This window comes from Nicotiana sylvestris, chromosome 3 (assembly GCF_000393655.2).
Source record: "Nicotiana sylvestris chromosome 3, ASM39365v2, whole genome shotgun sequence".
Lineage (NCBI taxonomy): Eukaryota > Viridiplantae > Streptophyta > Magnoliopsida > Solanales > Solanaceae > Nicotiana > Nicotiana sylvestris.
This window is the reverse complement of record NC_091059.1, coordinates 186,285,851-186,307,590: the sequence shown is the minus strand read 5'-3', so window position 1 is coordinate 186,307,590 and position 21,740 is coordinate 186,285,851. Positions and strand designations below refer to the sequence as shown.

General features: G+C 39.8%; 2 protein-coding genes across 2 annotated transcripts; both read left to right on the top strand.

Annotated features, from left to right (window-relative positions):
- Window positions 1-17,042: 17,042 nt before the first annotated feature.
- On the top strand, window positions 17,043-17,693 carry LOC138888476 (uncharacterized). The gene has a single exon (XM_070170343.1). The coding sequence runs from the start codon at window positions 17,043-17,045 to the stop codon at window positions 17,691-17,693; it is 651 nt and encodes a 216-aa protein (XP_070026444.1).
- A 633-nt stretch (window positions 17,694-18,326) lies between these two features.
- On the top strand, window positions 18,327-19,735 carry LOC138888475 (uncharacterized). The gene is made up of 2 exons (XM_070170342.1): window positions 18,327-18,615; window positions 18,966-19,735. Exons 1-2 carry the CDS (start codon window positions 18,327-18,329, stop codon window positions 19,733-19,735), a joined length of 1,059 nt encoding a protein of 352 aa, XP_070026443.1.
- Window positions 19,736-21,740: the final 2,005 nt, after the last annotated feature.

Below are 21,740 nucleotides of genomic sequence, written 5' to 3'. Positions count from 1 at the left end.
TTTGTTTAAATCTCGATAATCAACACATACCCTGACCTTCCCGTCCTTCTTCGGAACTGGCACGATGTTAGCTAACCAAGTTGGGTATTCAACCACCCTGAGAACTTTGGCTTTGATCTACTTGGTATCTTCCTCCTTGATCTTCAAACTCATGTCTGGTTTGAATTTTCTGAGTTTCTGCTTGACTGGCGGGCACATAGGATTGGTAGTCAACTTGTGAGCTACTACATATGTTTTCAAACTGGTCATATCGTCATACGACCATGTGAAGATATCCTTATATTCTTTTAGAAAATGGGTGTACTCTTCTTTTTTTGTTGGTGACAAATGAATGCTAATGCAAGTCTCTTTGACGGTCTCGGTGTCTCCCAAATTTACTGCTTCTGTCTCGTCCAAGTTGGATTTAGGCTTGTTTTCAAAATTCTCAACTTTCCTGACAATTTCCTCGGGTGTCTCATCTTCTTCCTCTGAGTCACTACTCTCATGTTGCGTTTCCTCATTACATGGCACAGTCACTGGTTCATCAGAAAAAGTAATAATAACACTGTAGAAGGGAAAAGTATAAAAATAGTAATGAATAATGATAAAGGATAAATGCATTTGATTAAAATTGAGAAAATTGTTCGAACAAAGCTTGGCTCGGTAGATCGAGCATTTATTTTGGAATAAAGAAATCTTAAAACAAAATTGCTGGAAATTTAAAAATGCCTAGAACGACTATAAATTCTGCCAAGCTACCGAGGGACTCGGCGGGCTCGGGATGGTGTGTCGGTCTAGTTTTTGAGAACAACTCCCTTTGCCAAATTGCGGACCTGCTCAAGTTCTCCTTGCAGTTCTAGTATCTTTTGCTCAAGTCTCAAAACCAGGTCATTCAGGGCCGGAGTACTACGACCATTGGAAGTCTCTGTGTTCTCAATGTTTTCCTTTCGGATTCTACTTAAGTCGTCCATCTTTGATTTCCCTCTTCCATTTGTGTTGCTTGGAGGAGGAGGAGGTAGAGGGCCTCTATATCTGGTATGATATGCTGACAAGGCCAGTATGGATGAACCAACCTATGAGGATGAGAGTAATAATAATAAAAGTAAACAAAACAAAAGGTAACAAGTTAGTGAGGATCCTGAAATGTTTGCAATATTTAAACACAGAGTGCGAAATATAAATTCGTATCCTAATTTGGGAGCCTCGTTGTGCCCTAGGTAGGCCTAGTGACAAATAAATTTGGAGAACTTTAAATGCCAATAAATGCTTCATTTCATAATATAAAAATAGACGAATCCCAAAACGACACTAAGATAATAAAAATAAGTCACTACTGGCACTTGGCTTTATTACATTTGGAAAGCGAGTAAATCCAATCTACTTGGTCCCGGAAGGACCTTCCTCAGGTTGAATGTTCTCGTTGATCAAATCCTCCAGTTTACGTAGGTTCACCAGTAAAAATGCTTTTGCCAAATGTTCTTCTTCATTTCCCTCAGCATTCTGGCAATCAGTGACTCTCTTCCTCACCTTTCCTTCCAATTCCAACAGGTTGTATTCCAGATATTTCAGCTTTTCGCTGGATTTGGTGGCCCTCTCTTTCCATTCGTTGATTTGATCATTTGACAGAAGATTCCTCCACTAGTCTAGTCAGAGTGAGGGTGTGCTAAACATACCGAAGTTGGGGACCTCGTTCTTCATTTTCTGCAACACAAAAGGGTTAAGACCATACCCCTACCAGACTCGACTATTTATACATTTATGATCAACGTATCGGCCTTTAGTTCTCCAAATTAATGCACAGAACATGGTTGTGTTCATTGGGATTATGGAAAACCCGATGGACTTTGGGATAAGGCTTATCTTAAAGGATCATTATGTGGACAACATAACTGATCCGACTAAGTTTGACCATGATGCATGCACAATTTTAACCAGAGTAAGGTTTCTATGGGGTTTTAGACGGGTATCCTCAAGCGGACAACTCGAGGGGGAAGGCACGGAACCATCGACTGCACCGCTGATCGACTGGTTTTACCGCAAATAAGCCTTTTCAAATTTAAGGGTAGTAAATTGGAAGAGTGCAACCACTCATTAAAGCGTTGCTATGGGATTTGATACGCACGAGTGGAATATGATGTGGAGCATGATTTATGCAGCAGTTAATAACATGTAGGCAAGTATTTTCACATAGGAAAAAATAAATACAGCATTGAAATAAATGAAAAGTTAGTTATATAAAAAGGAAAACAAGGAGACAAGTCAGTTTCGCAGGGGTAAAGAATCATAAATGCTTAAAAAATAGACAGTTAAATTCAGATAAAGGAGCAGGGTACGGGATAAGCATGCTTGGACTAATTTGTAAAGACAAGTTCTTATGGTAAGAGCCTAAAAGTATTCCCAGCAGAGTCACCATGCTGTCGCGCCCCCTTTTTCCCTCCGCGGGGAGGAAGTCCGGGTTTCGACATTAATGGGGGGTAATGACTCGTTTCCTTTTGGGAATTGGGTATTTGAAGAGTCACCAACTAACAGATTATGGTGCGTTAGGGCACCTAGAGAGATTAACTCATGGGTTGGTTTGCATTACCAGAGATTAGGGTAAGGGCTCGAAATAACCTCGAGGGGAAGGTGTTAAGCACCCCTCTTGGTCTACACCTATGGGCCCCGACCGAACTTATATTCACAAATTAGTCCATACAAATAGTTGAATCAAATAAGCTGTTTGTAAAGCATATTGAACAATTCAAGTAGTGAAATAAAGGTTTGAACAAATTATAAACAAACAAAGTTTTAAACAAGGAGAGGATTTGGGGTAAGGAGGGGTCCTAGGTTGTTTATCCTATAGGATCACCCCACACAATGTCCGGTAAACACTCCTCCATGAGGGACTACACGTGACAGTAACGTGTAGTCATCATATCCCATGTTTACCCTTCCCATCCCCTTATTGGTCATGCAAAATGAGTGTTTGGTCAATGATTCCTATTGCGAGCTGCTACCCGTCCCTTCTTAATGGTCCCGGAGGGAGTTAAGACCTCTATCTATAGGTAGTTCTAGATGTACCCCTAAGGTTTAGAAAGGCAAAAAAATTCTAAGGCGACAGTCAAAACATTTAGGACTTTCACACATAATGGGAGCAATTAAGAGGCTCAAAGTTTCCTCCTCAAACAAACATACAAGCAGCACGACTCAAACACAATTAAGGTATTTATTAATCAAAGTCCTAAAGCAGGATCTCTAAGTGAATATGCAGAAATAGACAAAACTTTCAGATACAGAAGTTATAACCTAGTAGCTGCCTAAGGCCTCTTCTTTAAAAGGTTATTGAAATCATAACTTTGAATGGTAGAAACAGCTTCAGAGAAATGCAGGTTTTGAAAATGCCCTAAGGCTTGCCCATATGCAGTACTGTGTCTATGTTAATGCAGAAACAAACAAGTTTTTGAAATAGATCCGTTTAGTACCTATAGGCAGGATATCTAATGAGATTAAAGCAATTTTGAAAGGACTAGTTTTAGAAAATGTTGACACTTATTAAGACTAGTTTTAAGAAGCAAGCTAGGTGAAATGAAATTGATCTATTGGGCTAATTAGAATTACCGGACAGAGTTGCGAGTATTGATCCCTAGAGACATGATATTTAGGTGTATTACTGTTTTTAGTCGATTTGCAGTAACATATGAAAGGCATATTAAAGCTGGATCGGAATTAGGTCCTATAGGCATGGTATCTATACTTAAATCGATTTAAAACATGATGGCTTGGAACCTAGAAACATGGATTCTAACATGACAAATGCAGAATTTATGAACATGGTTTCTATCTGATGCAAACGACGTTAAAAGTGAAGTCCTTATAGGCATGATTTCTATTTGATGCAGAGGAAATTAGAAGTGGAATCCTATAATCATGATTCTCTATTATGCAAAAGCAACCAGATTCAACAAGAATAAAAACCCTACGGACATGCTTTCTAGTGAGTGAAGCAGGCAGATTTGAAAATAAATCCTAAGAGCAGGATTTCTACCCATGTTACCCCACAAGATATACATCTACCCACCCTTTTACTAAATACCCCAAATATTTGTTTACAAATTATTATAGGCCAATAAATGAATTACATAAATGAAATGGAAAACCAAGAAGCTATTCTATAGGGAGCCTGCAATTAGGCCCAAGTTTCCCAAAACCTCCAATGGTCTCACAAGCCTCATTTCCATAGACAAATCAGAGTCTAGGTGCATATTACACCTAGACTTAGTAGCCAAGCATTGAACCAATACAGTGTGGAATGGCCAGCCTCAGTATTCCAGAGTTCAGAGGGTTCTCAAGAGGATCCCAAGGCACTACACATACTAGAAGGGGCAGAACTTATTAACTAAGAGTAAAGTGAAAGTGCAGGACACAGGTTAAAAGAAGTTTATTAAAGACTGGACTTAAAAGTCTGTTTGAAAGATGTTAGTAAATTAATGGATATTGTTTGAAAAGGTTGGAGTGATAAACCAAATCATGAACTCAGGATAGGATCACACACAGAATCCAAATAGATTCAATAGTCACATAAGGGATCAAAAGGTTTTAGGGATACACAAGCATTTGACTGCAAACATATAACCCTGGCAAGGGTATTTAGATTGGTTTGGACATGCTCAGCAATAACTGAAACTAGCATAATCACAAACTAATCAGGGAGAATATAAACACATAGGGGGATAGGGATTTGGGACTCATAAGAATGGTAAGCACACCGTAGATTAAAAACAATTGTCCAGGCATGCTTGAATCACCTAAGGGAACGCATGAATTTAAAGGGAGGGAAGTCATACCAGCATGCCTAACTACAAACTTCACAACAGAACCACAAGTAAAAGCAAGCTAGAAATAAAGGAAACTGAAACAAGAAGATAAACATGTTGTTGTTGAGGCTTTAAATTAAACTAGGACATACCAGTGAAGAGAAGTAAGAAGAATGAAAGCCCCAAAGAGCACAAATGATTAGCCTTGGCTTGCAGCCGGCTAATAGTAGAAAATAACACAAGAAAGAGAAGAGAACAGAGATTTTAATAAGAAAGGAGTTTTTTGAAAGCCAAGTGTTCGTCCCTTGCTTGTGAAAACTTAGAGAATTTATAGTTGAAAGTAGGTAGTAGAATAAGGTAAAAATCATAGTAGTACACTAATTTAAGAACTAGAATCAATCAATTAGAGAATCAAGGAAGTTCTTCCTTAAGTTAAGGGAATCAAGGTCAAACGGGAAGATTTGGTACCATATAAGGAAGGAAGAGGAATCAGTGCATAATTAAATAAGGAAGGAGCCAGGGTTCAATAGGCATAAAGTAGTCAATTAGGACCAAATTCAGAAAGACCCAATTAAGGAAAGACTTAGTAAAACAAAGTACCATAGTAAATAAGGTAATGAAATTAGTTAATTCAAACAGACGAGTAGAATTCTAGGGCTTTGAAGGAAAATCTTTCAAGTACCAACAGTTAAGGAAAATTAAAGTCAATCATGGGGAGTCATGATTCTGCATACTTCAATGTATAAATAGAGACGAATGAACAGAAGTAACAAACAAACAAGGTCAATTATATAGGCAGAAAGAAACAAGAGATGAGAGAACACCATCATATAGAGGTGATATAAGTAGGTTACAGATTCAGCAGAACATATTCGAAGCATGGTGACCCTGAGAGATTAACAAGAACCAGGTAAACAGGCTAACACAGAAACGAAGTGAAGAGAATCATGCTAACACACATAGAAACAAAGTAAAGAAAACCGTGCTAACACGCATAGAAACAAAGTAGAGAAAACCATGCTAACACACAGAAACAAGTAGAGAAAATCATGCTAACACAAGTAAAGAGAATTATGCTAACACAAAGAAATAAGTAAAGAGAAATCTTTAAAAATTAGGGCTTTCAACAGAGTTGAGTTAAAAAGTAGTAGGAATATAGAATCGGTCAAAATAAACAAGGGAAAAAAGTTAAATCACAAAGAAATCAGTCGAAACAGGTACAGAAAGAACTCCGAGAAACCCTAGTTTCCAAAGAAAGTAAAAACTGTTTAGAGTAGAAGATCTTTCGGAAGAAAGCTCAAGAATAAACAAATCATAGAAGGAAATAAGCTTTAAGCATGAAAATAACATAAATCTGAGAGATCCAAAAGAGAGTTAGGGTTTCAAAAGGGAACCTAGGTGGAAATCGAAAGAACTTGTTGTAACTTCATAAATCGTAACACATATGGTGTGATTTTGCCCAAAATCACACCAGAGAAACCTCAAACAACAGAATCAGAAACCCTAGGTCAAAATTGACATGGCCCAAGACCCTTGAGGGCCTTAGAGATGATGAGCAAGGCGGTGGAGTAACCATTGGAGGCTTGGGGTTTGAGAGATAGTCGCCGGAGATGACCGGAGAAGAAGGTGAGTGGAGGAGTCTAGGGTTAGGTTTGAGAGAAGAGTGGAGATGGGAGAGCATCTGAAGGCGGTGGATTAGAGAAATGATTAGGGTTGGGGGGGTTTGTTAGAATTAAAAAAGGAAGGTAATTATTTAGATCGTTGATCTGGGAGATCAACGGTCAGGATTCAAATGGGTAGGTGGGTTCCGGGTTTGGGTAAGGGTTAATAGGGTATGGGTCGGGTTATCAATTGTAAAATTGGGCTGGGAATGGGGGTCCGATTTGGCTATAATTGAAAGCCAAATGTGGCTGTTATTTAAATAGCTAGTTTTTCCCTATTTTAATTTATAAAAATAATAGGTAGTTTCTGAAAAATAATTTAAGGTGCCAAAATTATTTAAAACACATAATTAACATTTTAAAAATATAGGAACCAATTTATGCACATAAATATAATTATATCTTAAAATGGGCTAACATTACAATTATATGCAATTTAGCTTAAAAAATACTAAATGTAATTGTAAAAATACATAAAAATTACATTAGCCATATTTTGGCATAAATATAGAAATACAATAAATGAATTATCAAAACAATAATTTTAAAAATAATTATTGGGGGTTTTATGGATAAAAGGGGAGAAAATAAATCAATTGAAACCCTTAAAATTATGGGGAAAATAACAAAAGCCTTGTGCATGCTTATATATGCATATATATGCTATTTTGAAAGCTTTTATACATATTAGAATATATAGGAAAAAATTGAGTATCAACAAGCTTCACAAAAGCTTAGACCATATTTTCAATGTCACCCCATAAAGGTGGTGACGACTTTCCCCCTTAGGGGATCCTACACAAACCTGAACTATCGGGTAGGTTGGCCAAATGGGCCATAGAATTAAATGAGCACGATATAACATATCAACCGCGAACTGCTATAAAATCGCAAGTGCTTGCCGATTTCGTCGCCGATTTCAGCGCGCAAATATTGCCCGAAGTAAAGCAGGAGGCGCTCTGCACTTCCGCACAATCCGATCTCTGGGTCCTCTACACCGCCGGTGCATCTAACGCGTCGGGATCGGGACTGGGACTCGTCCTCGAAGTCCCTACGGGCGAAGTGATTCGCCAATCCATACTTGCCCCAAGATGACTAACAATGAGGCCGAGTACGAAGCTGTGATTGCAGGATTGAAATTAGCCCTCAAATATGGCGCTCGATGACTCGTCCTCCATTGCGACTCTCAAATCAAGGTGAATCAAGTAACTAGGACTTTCCAAATCAAAGAACAGAGACTATAGAAGTACCAGTTAGATATTCACAAACTACTAGCAGAATTCGATGAATGCCGCCTCGACCAGATACCCCGAGCGCAGAATATTGAAGAAGATGGTCTTGCCAAACTAGCGACAGCCACCAAAAATATCAACAGAGAAAATGTGGTCACCCTTCTCCATTCCTTGATAGACCAGGTCGAGGTACATTCTATAAATTTAACTTGGTACTGGCGCAATCGTATCGTAACATATTTGCAGGAAGGAACACTCCCACAAGATAAGAAAGAAGCCAAAAAGCTCTGAATACAAGCGGCCAGGTACATTCTCGTAAACTATGATCTTTACAAAAGGACGTTCGGCAGCCCCCTGGCCAAATGCCTTGGGCCAAGTCAAACAAGGCGGGTACTAGAAGAAGTACACGAAGGGCACTGCGGTGCCCATATGGGAAACTGTGCCCTTGTCAGATGCCTCATCCGTGCAGGATACTACTGGCCTACAATGAAAAAAGAAGCTGCAGATTACGTCAGGAAATGTGAGCAGTGCCAAAAATACCCCACTATGATACACCAAGCTGGAGAACTTCTGCATTCCATCACTTCTCCATGGCTATTCATAAAGTGGGGAATGGATATTGTCGGACCCCTCCCAGTGGGGCGAGGTAAGGTACACTTCCTTTTGGTTTTAACTGGCTATTTTTCTAAATTGGTGGAAGCAGGTGCATACACTCAAATACGTGAGCAAGAAGTTATCACGTTCATATGGAAAAATATAATATGCCGCTTCAGCATTCCCAAAGAAATCAGCTACGACAACGGACCTCAGTTCGTCAGAAGGAAAACAACCGAGTTTTTTGAAAAATGGCACATCAAGCGAATACGCTCCACACCATACCATCCCGCCGACAACGACCAAGCCGAATCTTCCAATAAAACGATATTGAATATATTGAAAAAGAAGCTCGAGGATGCCAAGGGGTTATTTCCTAAACTACTACCAGAAGTACTATGGGCATACCGCACCACACTAAAAACTAGCGTAGGCGAGATGCCGTATTCATCAGTCTACGGGACTGACATGGTTATACCCGTCGAGGTTAGAGAACCTAGCCTGAGATACTCCAACGAGAGAGGACCAAGTAACGATGAAAGTAGGTTACAAGACCTGGATGAAGTCGAAGATCAAAGAGATATGGCTCACATAAGAATGATAGCCCAAAAGCAACAAGCAGAAAGGTACTATAACAAGAAGGCCAAAGTATGACCACTCAAGGTCAGAGACTATGTTCTTAAATCTAAAACACAAGCAGCGAAAGACCCAAATGAGGGAAAACTGGGAACAAACTGGGACGGGCCATACAAAATCACGGCAGCAGCAAACAAAGGAACATTCCAACTAGAAACAATGAAAGGAAAACTACTCCAAAACAATTGGGAATGTTGCCCATCTCAAATACTTCCACTTATGAAAAGAGGCGCCGCCTAAGTCATACTCTTTTTCCCTTACCCGAGTTTTGTCCCAATCGGGTTTTCTCGGTGAGGGTTTAATGAGGCAGCAAGGGAGACATCTCGAGGTCTGAAGTATTGTTCATGACCCCACCTATTGATGTTGTCTCCAGGACGAGTAATGAAGGGACTAGGTATAGATAGCCAAATCTCCATTGTATGTACGAAGTCAACATGTATTTTCTACAGGGATATAATCAAATCTCCATTGTATGTATACGAAACCAACATGCATCTCCAATGTATGAATGAAACTAGCATCCACGATACTCCAACAAATAAAATAGAATGCCACCCTCACGACGGGGCACTATTTCGATGATAGCTCGAAAGTAACATCCCAATGGATAAGGCCATCGACGAAGAATGAGTTCGACATCACTCGAACTACAACGGGACACTACTTCGACACCAGTTCGAAAGTAACATCCCAATGGCTAAGGCCATCGATGAAGAATGAGTTCGACATCACTCGAACTACAATGGGATACTACTTCGACGCCAGCTCGAAAGTAACATCCCAATGACTAAGGCCATCGACGAAGAACGATTTCGAAATCACTCGAACTATGACGGGACACTACTTCGACGCCAGCTCAAAAGTAACATCCCAATGGCTAAGTCCATCGACGAAGAACGAGTTCAACATCACTCGAACTACGACAGGATACTACTTCGACGCCAACTCGAAAGTAACATCCCAATGGCTAAGGCCATCATCTAAGTAAAGAGTTCGACATTACTCAAACTATGACGGGATACTACTTCGATGCCAGCTCGAAAGTAACATCCCAATGGCTAAGGCCATCATCTAAGTAAAGAGTTAGACATCACTCGAACTACGACGAGATACTACTTCGACGCCAGCTCAAAAGTAACATCCCAATGGCTAAGGACATCATCTAAGGAAAGAGTTCGATATCATTCGAACCACGATGGGATACTACTTCGACACCAGCTCGATGTAACATCCCAATGGCTAAGGCCATCATCGGAGTAAAGGGTTCGACCACACTCGAAGCAAAATGGGCGTAATATTTCGACAAAGGCCCGGAATATCATAAATGCAGCAAAGATTACCACCGAATCAACAAAACAATTTTTTTCATTACAACAAAAATATTACAAGCACCTGTCTTTACAAAGGGCTCAAAGATGCCCTTACAAAAGTCGAGAAGCAAAAATAAATACAAGCCAAAAACTACACACCATTCTCGGTGGCATACACATCTTCGTACCAAGAGTCGGAGGTAAGACGGTTCGTATCATCAGAGTTGATATCATCCCCATCAGGCGTGAGAGGGTCGTATCTGCATGCCTCATGAGCCGCACGGGATTTGGCACGAATGTCCTGAAGATCTACTTCAGATGCCCTCCCATCAGCATAAAGAGCCTTGTACACATCAAGTTGTGCCTCAGCGTGAACCCACAACTCATACAAATGATGAGGCACGATAGGATCGATCGAAGCACGAGATGTAGAAGGTTGCGAGTGTCGACGTGTGTCCTCCGTTCTCACTGATGTCACTTGTTCAGTTAACGCAGATAGCTCCGCCTCCAACTCCTTAACACTCCCCTCAAGCCCTGCTACCTTAAGCGTGAATGCCTCCTTCTCCTTGATCTGCTCTGACCTACAAACACAGAGGGCATCTTCCAAAATTGATGCTTCAAAAATAGCAGTCTCTAGTCTATCGGCACTCACAGTCAACTCACCTTTGAGCTTATTGATCTCCGCCATCTTCATACCCAATTCGGTAGTCAAACTGGCCATCTTTGCTTGCAGGTCGGCGTTCTCGGCCATCACCCCCTACATAACTCGAGCTCATCTTCCTTCACTTTAAGGGATGCCTCGAGCTCACTGTTATGGGCAATGGCCTTCATAAGGTCCTCGTCTCGCTCCCTCAACTCCTCGACCTTGTGTGCTAATTGATCCTCCCTCTGTTTAAGCCCTTCACGGAACAGTTGGAAGAAGTCAGGGTCCTGATGGTAGATGTCGGCCATTGCATGATGCTTGGTGCGATATTCTTGATATTGAGAAAACATCTTTCCATAGATGGCCGTCCTCTTCCTTTCCCGGCGCTCGCGCTCGATCTCCATGATAAAGGTCTGGCACAACAAGAAAAAGTTAAAAAAAAAGGACAGGCCAAAAATAACAACGCAAACCCAATGACGAAAACGAAGAGAAAGATATCTACCCGCAAGGCCATGCCGGAGATGCTCTGAGACAACTCCGTATCGCTCATCACTCTAAGCGCCTCACTCCCAGGGACAACACATAAATGGGCTAAAGTAGACACCACTTGATAACAATTCCATAACAAGTTGTAGTCCCCAGGGACAACTATATGCCGATCAGAACCCTCCACTCTGACCTCCACGTGAGTGTGACGTTCTAAAACTCACGAACATCTCCCGGGTCGACATCTAAGCCCGAGCTTTCGCCCTCGATAGGCACCCTCCTACATTAGACGATGCGCCATCCTCAACGAAGTGAACGGAACCACCTCCTAGGTAAACCTCTTCCATTTAGGGAGATCTCCCCGCTACGATGGCGTCGGCCATAAACGTGGGAACAAGTGCCGTCTGCGACGCACCCGTCCTACTCTTACCAGTATCCATGGACACATCCTTCCCAAGCTCCACCCTCCTCTTTTTCCTCAGTAATGATTCATCCCCATTAGAGGATTCGTCCATAAAGTGATGGATCGGTACGGAAAAGGTCTCTTCCCTCACGACCATATCGCGAGAAGGATCCCCCACCTGTATAGGTTGAGCATGACCCTCTTGGACGGACTCACTCAGAGTGAATTGCATTCCTGCAGCAGCAACGACCTGTAAAAATGCAGTAACGGGGGCCCTATGCCTAGAAGCACCATGACCTATCAAGCCGATGACAACAAAATGGCCAGGTAACGACACGAGGAAAGACACCCACCAGGCGAAACCTTTAGCCTGTAGCGTTTGACGAAAGCTAGCCAGTCTCAAGTCTCTATTGCCTGAAGCAGTAGATGAGCTACCAAATCCTTTATACCAGCAATGGGACGGGGCGGGCGCCCAATAGCTGCAAAAAGAGCCATATATAAATGCTGAGCCACACAAAAAAGGGGGGAATGAACAAAGGAGTTGCGACACTTACGATTCTCATTCTACCGGTCCGAAAATTTGGCGGGATTAGATACAATATGTTCATTTCTGATAAAGAAGTACTTGTGCCAGAATTTGCGACTGGCCCAATCGTCAGTTCCGACCACCAAACCCTTTGTCCCACGATGTCTTAAGTGCACCAATGTGCCCTTGTGAAAGATGGGAGAAAAAAAATTTAGGAGATGGTGAATGGTAACTTCGCATCTCGCCAGCTTCACGTATTTCGTCAGCACCAGAAGCATCTTGTATGTGTACGGGGAAAGCTGCGCCGGGCAAATCTGGTAGAACCGACAGAATTCTTTTGCCAACGGAATCAAGGGGAAGGAATAACCAATCACAAAGGGATACTCATAAAAAGCACAGTACCCCGGTTTGTGAACCTCCACGAAATCCCCTCCCGCAGGAACCATTTCAATATGAGAGGCGATATTGTACTTAGCACGAAGGGCATCGATATGGACCTGCTCCGTTTCAGATATCACCGGAGCAGGAGTGGGATGAGGCTCTTTAAGGAAGTCACTTCGAGACATGGGGTGCCTTGGCAGTAACTCTTCCACGATGGGAAAACGATCCCCCTCCTTCATCGTCATGTCCTCACCGCCGGTGGGAGGTACCACGGACTACGGGGCAGCGTCAGTAACCCCCTCATGAGATTGATATGATTTAGGCATATCTATGGCAATGAATATGTTGAATAGAACAGAGAAAGTCAAGAATGATAAACGGAGAGAAAGCCCAGAGAATTGCTAGAGTTGCTAAAGAATAACAAACGAAGAAATGGCCAAGAGTTTTTGAAAAAACAAACCCTCCACCTATTTATAGGGTTGGGTGGCGCCAGAATCGAAGCGTAAGGCTGCAAGATGGCATCAAAATTGAAGTGAAAAACCGTCAGCCTCTATCTCGAAAATACCCATAATGATGACGCACATGGACGTGATGTCATTTCCCAACAAGACATATTGCCCAGGATACCGCAAGCATGGTAACCTTCTGTTGTTGGTCAAACCGTTTACAATTCATAAGGCAAATTTCTCCACGGACGTGGGCAATGTCCGCTTATCGAGGTCGCGTCAGGCTGCAACCTCAACAAGCGGAGGGATCAACTGTATGGGTCCAAATTTGGAGGACAACCACGACCACTGACAAGGGACGGGATCCTTACGATACAACGTCCTTTGGTCGTTGAGGGAGGTGATGACCGGCATCGGCTAGAGAATGCACGACATTGGCAATAACGTAGATGCAGACTGAGGCCGTCAGGATATACTTTCGAATATTCTTTTTTGTTGTATCTTTTAGGGTTCAAGGGGGGATTGTCTCATATAAATAGAAGGAGAAGACTCTGTGGAAGGGGATTTTTTCCGGAGATACTTGACTCGTGACTAAGAATAATCATTGTAATATCTTCCTACATCCAAAGTTACCATATTAACGATTAATCATTCGATTTCACGATATTGCGAAACGTTATTCACCTATTCATTCCTTATATCCTTCAATCTAGAGTTTATTATATTTAGCTGAGATTTACCTCTTCATCTTTTCTAATTGATTTAACCAAAAAGGTTTCAATAACTTTTGGTCAAACACTTGTAAATGTTTGAAAATGTTAAAAGCTCCAAAAAAATTGTTTCAATTTTCACTCAGATCACTCATAAAAAATTCAAAAATAACCCAAAATTATATTGATGTTCAAACACAACTCGAATATTCAAATACCATTTTCGCTTGAATTTTTTAAAACATTTTTTCGGAATTTTACCTTTCTTACGTCCACACGCGCACTTGTTAGTTACGGGGAAAGTTAAAAAATGGTTTCAGTCGAGTAGAAAAGTTAGCAGGAAATGTAAATCACTCCATAGATGTGGCTTTAATCACTTTGCCGCGCTACAAATTCATTTAAATTAACATCTTTTATAGAGTGATATCACGAAGCTAATATTTTAAAGGGACAGAAGTAGAAGCGCCATCTTTTTGACAAGTTGCTGTAGTATCAGCTAATTAAATTGAGGTGAAATTATTGGAGGGAAAAAAATATCTTTTTTTGGCTCAATTATGACCGACCGTTTTATAATACTCTTTAGTCTCTAGTTAACGGCTCAAATGAACATTCTAGTGACTAACTAAGAAAATAATTCAATCGGTAGATCATATTTCACATCATAATGTATGTATTGCGTTTGTACTTCTTCTTTTTTCCGGCTGAGCACAATAGCAGAGTCAGGATTTTCGTTAAAGGGAGTCAAAATATTAAAAAAAATTTACCAAAAAATCAAAGGGTGTCATTATATAGAATATATACATATTTTTAAAAACAATTACCGAACTAAACAGGGTAATTTTCCGACGAAAGGGTGTCAATTAACACCCCTTGGATGCACGTGGCTCCGCCACTAGCTAAGCGTTTGTATTTTAATTATCATCATTGGTTACGTTGCTTTTGGGAAAATGTGGCATTCAACTTCAAGTGATATCGCTTATGGTATGAGAAGGGAGTAGATTGACAGTTTACTATATAATTGAACCTCATACTTCCCAATCAATAAGTACCCTTTATTGGGAAAAATCAAGTTAACATATTGAATTAATTATATGATGACATGTCATGATACATGGATCGGTAAAAAAATGACAGTTGGTGAAGAATAGTTGAAGATACACGAGCTTTAGCAGGCACGACCAAAGATCCAAGAAAGCCAAAAGGAATATTTGCTCGAACCTCTTGATATTTCGAAGAAGTGTCGGAAGAATGAACCTAAATAGTAAAAGGGTATAGATACATATTATTGGTAATTAATGGGCATTAATTACGGAAAATGTTATGGAATCTGTATTGAAACAGTTACGATTGCCAATTATAATGTTACATTAAATGTCATTAATTGTCCATAATGACTCCATTATGAAAGGAGAAAAACGTATTATTTAGAAATAGCTATAAAAGGTGAGGAATGAACATTTGTAAGGACACGAAATACTATTGGAATATACTGATTTACTTTGCTTGCTATTCAGCTATTATTTACATCATTTATTCCTATTATGTTTGGTTATCAGTAACCCGAGTTCTTCTAAGAACAAGCTTTGACCGAAATCTCTATTTTTGGTTAAATAAATTGGTTTCGTTACCGGGAAACTGATAATCATTTGCTTTCCAAATCGATTCTTTCATCAAAAATAATCATGTCGAATGTCAACAACAATAACCAACACAATTTACCACTCCAAGATCCACAACATCAACTGAACGAACAAGATGACAGACCCCCACCTCCTTCGCCACAACATTCTCAGCGACAATCACGAGAGGGGACTCCAAACAGATCTGAATCAAATGAAAATGACAGAGTTGAAAATGAACAAGCTATCGATGAAGCTCTTAAAAAATTAATTGCTCAATAGGTCAACAACGCTCTCCAGGCTTTTACTATCCAGTTGCCGGTTGTACCGCCAACACCAACTCCAAATAATAACACTTTGGAAAACCCTCATTCTGGACTCGTTAATTCAGGCAGTGGTGGAACTCCCAACGAGTCTCGTGATGGAGAACCAGGTAACTCAGTTAATTCTGATTTATAAAATTTAGTATTAATTTTGCAGAAACAGCTCAAAGAGTAAAGCGACAGTATAGAGTAAATACCTGGAGTACCGCATGTAATCAAGGGAATAGATATGGACAAATATTTACAATAACCTTGGAAGCCAAGTACTGCTCCTCTACCAATTCCGAAGAAATTCAAGATGCCCGATATTCCGAAATATGATGGAACAACTGATCCATGAGACCACGTAACTACATTCACAACCAGTGTAAAGGGCATGACTTGACCAAACAAGAAATTGAATCAGTATTGGTCAAAAAATTCGGTGAAACACTCACTAAGGGAGCATTAACATGTTATCCTCTTTTACCCGAAAATTCTATAAATTCTTTTGCTGAGCTTGCAGATTCATTTATCAAAGCACACTTGGGAGCTCAAAAAGTCGAAAAAAGAATGGAGGATATTTTCAAAATAAAGCAAGGAGATTTAGAGCTGCTCAGAGAATTCGTAGACAAATTCTAGCGTGAAAGGATGATGTTGCCACACGTACTTGATAACTGGGCGGTTATGGGTTTTGCCAATAATCTAAATAAGAAAAATTCAGAAGCCACGAGACGACTCAAGGAAAGTCTACGTGAATTTCCAGCAACAACTTGAAATGATGTTTACAATAGATATAGCACGAAGCTGCGGATAGAAGAAGATACCATCACTTAGTCTCAAAAAGATGAGAGGGTAAGTACAAGACGTGCTGAAACTGAAAAAAGGTCCGATAAAAATAGGTACGAGCCCTACATGGGACCAGCAGGAAGAGACTCGCGTTCAAAGCAGGATAACTCAAGGTACAATCATAGATCGAGAGATAGAGAATCAGGCTCATCATCAAAGTTTGGAAAAGAGCGAAATGCGCGAGAGACGCGAGATAATGATAGAGGCTCGAAGGCAAAGTTTGGCGGTTACAATTTCAATGTTAGCACATCAGAGTTAGTAGAAGTATTAAGAAACATGGGAGATAAGGTGCGATGGCCAAAGGAAATGAGATTAAACCCGAATAGGTGAAATCGTGATTTTTGGTGTGAGTTTCATAACGATCGTTGGTCACAAAATGGCAGATTGTAGATTGCTACAAGGTGAAGTTGACCATTTGTTAAAACAAGGATATCTAACTGAATTGTTTAGTGAAAAAGGTAAGTAAGCGTATATGAAGAACATGCAGGAGCCCCCTAAACCCCTTTCACCAAAAAGGACTGTTAATGTTACAAGCGTAGGAGAAGAAATTAATGGCGTGACATATACGACAGCCAAGAAAGTTTCAAAAATTACAGTCACACACGGGAAGCGAGTTCGACATGTTTTGGAAGAAGAAAGTATTACATTTGATGATGCAGATATAGATGGCGTACTAACCCCACACAATGACGCACTCGTAATATCTTTACTTGTACATGACCCTAATGTGAAACGAGTTTTGATTGATCCAGGTAGCTCCGTGAATATCATTTTGCTAAGAGTGGTAAACAAAATGCAAGCTGAAAATAAGCTGATACATAAGGCGCACACCTTATCTAGTTTTGAAAACTCGAGCGTCGTAAAAAAAGGGGAGATAATACACACCACATTCGCAGAAGGAGTTGTCAAAGACACGAAATTTCAGGTGGTAGAGATGGACATGGCTTACAATATGATTCTTGGTAGACCATGGATTCACAAAATGGATGATATGCCATCTACCCTGCATCAAGTTATTAAATTCCCTTCACAATGGGGAATACGACAAATCCGTGGTGATCAGCAAACGTCTAGGAGCATCAATTCCATAGCAGATTCAAGCGCAAACAATGAAGAAAAATAGCAATCATAGAATCCAGTTGAGGATGCTGCAACACAAGCCTCAACTGAACATGGGCGAACAGATGTAGACTCGAGGCCCGATTCCATCCAAGAACCAGAGGAAAATGAAAACATCAAAACGACGATTGAGGAATTGGAAGCTGTTGTAGTATTTTCACCTTGGACTGAAAGGAAAGTCTACATTGGGGCCAACCTAAGCCACGAAATGAAAGGTAAGTTGACTGAATTTTTGAAAACTAACGTGGATTGTTTTGCCTGGTCCCATTCTGATATGACAGGAATACCTCCGGAAGTGATGACTCACAAGTTAAATGAAGATCCATCATATCCACCTGTCAAACAAAAGAAAAGAAAGCAAGGATCTTTCAAAAATCAGGTGATTCAAGATGAGGTACAATTTTTTTAAAAAATTGGGTCCATCCACGAGGTAAAATATCCAAATCGGCTAGCTAATACTGTAGTAGTACCTAAAAAGAATGGTAAGTGGTGACTTTGTGTAAATTATACTGACCGAAACAAAGCTTGTCCTAAAGATTCTTTTCCATTACCGCATATAGATCAACTAACTAATGCCACTGTAGGACATGAATTGTTAAGTTTTTTAGATGTATATTCAAGGAATAATAAAATCAAAATGGATCCCATAGATGAGGAAAAAACTTCATTTATAACAGATAGGGGGACTTACTGTTACAAAGTAATGCCATTTGGTCTCAAAAACGTTGGGGCCACATATCAAAGGTTGGTGACCAAAATATTTCAAGAACATTTAGGGAAAACCATGGAAGTCTATATAGATGATATGTTGGTCAAGTCACAACAAGTAGGGGATCATATCCAACACTTGTTTGATACATTTCAGATTCTCCGTAAATTTAACATGAAGCTAAACCCCGAGAAATGTGCATTTGGAGTTTCGTCAGGTAAGTTCTTGGGATTTCTTGTTTCTAACCAGGGCATTAAAGTAAATCTCGCGTAGATTAAAGCTATTGAGGAAATTCCTAATACACTTACAAGTAAAAAAGAAGTACAAAGACTGACGGGAAGAATAGCAGCCTTGGGAAGATTTATTTCCAAATCATCAGAAAAATGCTTCAGGTTCTTTTCAGCTCTAAAAAAGCAGGATCAGTTCGAATGGTCTGAGTAATGTCAACAAACGCTTAAAAATTTGAAAGTATACCTGTAAAATCCACTGTTACTTGCGAAACCAAAAAATGGGGAGAAACTACTCATCTATCTTGCTGTTTTAGAGTAGCGGTGAGTGTTTTTTTAGAGCTAAGTGAATATGACATTACATATCAACCTAGAACTGCAATAAAGTCACAGGTGTTAGCAGATTTTGTGGCAGATTTTAGCCAAGGGATACAAATAGAAGCAGAAAAAGAACTACAGGTATTCAATGGGTCTAATGCAGGAACTTGGACTTTATTTACTGATGGTCCATCGAATGTGAAAGGGGCGGGTCTAGGTATTATTTTGGTACCACCCACAGGAGAAACCATACGAAAAGCCATAAAATGTAACCCTATTACTAACAATGAAGCAGAGTATGGAGCTATGATTGCAGGTTTAGAACTGGCACGAGAGCTTGGCATAGAACAGGTTGTAATCAAAAGTGATTCACAGCTCGTAGTTAACCTAATGCTGGGGACTTATACAACCAGAGAGGCAAGAATGCAGCAATACCTGGAAAAGGCACGTGATCTGGTTAGGCAATTCCAAACCTGGAAAGTCGTGGAAATACCAAGAGAGAAAAATGTCAAGGCAGATGCCCTAGTTAATCTTGCATCTGCTGTAGAAGTGACAAATGACGAAAATGCATATGTAATTCATTTATTTCATTCAGTACTTGATCAAGACAAAAATGAGGTAAATTTCAATAATTTAACTTGGGATTGGAGGAACGAGATTGTCACTTTTTTGCAGTATGGAATTTTACCTGAAGATAAGAAAAAGGCTCAAGCACTCCGCAAAAAAGCTGATCGGTACTGTTTAAAGCAAGACAATCTTTATCGTAAAATGTTCAGTGGTCCCCTAGCATGATGCCTCAGACCTTCTCAAGCAGAGTATGTGATGAGAGAAATACACGAGGGACATTGTGGAAATCACGCGGGAGGAAGATCTTTAGTAAAAACCATTATTAGAGCCGGTTATTATTGGCCAAAAATGGAAGAAGACGCGGAAAATTTTGTGGCTAAATGTGACAAGTGCCAAAGATACGGTAACAACATGCATAGACTTGCTAAATTATTAGATCCGGTCATTGCACCGTGGCCTTTTATGAAGTGAGGGATGGATATCGTGTGTCCACTACCACAAGCCAAAGGCAAGGTAAGATTTTTGCTAGTACTCACTGATTACTTTACTAAGTGGGTAGAAGCATGAGTTTTTAAACAGGTACGAGAAAAAGAGGTCAGAGATTTCATTTGGCAAAACATCATATGTCGATTCGGTATACCAAAGGAAATCGTATGCGATAACGGCCCGCAATTTATAGGCACGCAAATCACATAATTTTTTCAAAGTTGGCAAATTAAAAGGTTACTTCAACGCCTTACCATCCGGTAGGTAATGGACAAGCTGAATCAACGAATAAAGTCATTATCAACAATTTGAAGAAAATGTTGGAGGAATCAAAAGGCAATTGGCTAGAGGTTTTAGTTGGAGTCTTATGGGCTTATCGAACAACCGCAAAAAAAAGTACGGGGGAAACACCGTTCTCACTTGTATACGAAGCTGAAGCCTTAATTCCAGTTGAGATAGGGGAACCAAGCACGAGATATACACAAGCAACTGAGGAGTCAAATGAAGAAGAAATATGAGTAAACCTGGATTTACTTGAAGAGAGGGGGAAAGCTGCATTAATAAGGATGGCAGGGAAAAACAAGTTATGAAACGATATTATAACCGGAAAGCTCGTCTCAGATACTTTAAGATTGGGGACTTCGTAATCAAGAAAGTTTTCCAATAAACGAAGGTAGCTAATGCAAGAAAGTTAAGTCTAACTTGGGAAGGACCTTATAAGATTCATGGTATCGCAGGAAAAGGAGCATACGAACTGGAAACAATGGATGGCAAGGTTCTACCTTCAAATTGGAATGTTGTTCATATGAAGATATACTATTTATAAGGAAAGAAAATACCCACGGGCAAGTACCCTCATTTTAAACTTTTATTTTTGAATTGTTAAAATTTTACTAACGATTTTAGATGATAGGCAAAAAGCTAGTCCACACTAAATGATGAATTACGACTTGAAAAGACACGTGGAAAGAACATAATTCCCGGTCTAGGGTTACAACTATTCTGATAGAAATTTAAATGGGTTAAGCAGTCTTCATCTAAAATCGTACCTTCGAGTCCCGTATGTTTTTCCTTTTCAGGAAAAGGACCACATGGAAGGAATAATCAAGTGCTCGAGATTTCATACTTCAAAGCTCAAACACTTGGGGGACTATATAATATACATATGATGTATGTATAAAGAAGGCAAAGAAGACTGAAAATAATTAAAGTTCAAGTCAAGCCCAAAAGTCTACTCATCAAATGTATCAAGTTCAGAGCAAAGTCACGAGCCAATAACACAAGCCAGTCAAAAAACCTTCATATAGATTTCAAAATCTTATGATGTCTAGGTTAAAGGCAATATTTAGCCATGAGTTATAAAAAAAACCTTGGATTTTATTTATGGATTTTATTTCCTTTTTGCAAATCTGTTGTAAAGAAAATAATTACAAAAAAGCTATAGAAGATATTTAAATACATGTAAGATGTTATTTAAACTTGATAAAGTTCAAATGAAAACTTTATCAAAATTATTTCAAGAAACATGTGTTCCTATTTCTTTTTTCGTATATTTACACCGTTATGAAGTTGAGACGTCTTCTTCATTAAGTGTCATATATAAAAGGTCCCTCTTTTATAATTTTATGTCTGATTCAAAGATACATGAAGTTAATAAAGCATTTTATAAAAAAAATGCAAAAAAGGTAAGACGAAAACCCACGAATTAACAAACAAGACCATGAATATAAAGGCAAAAAAGAGC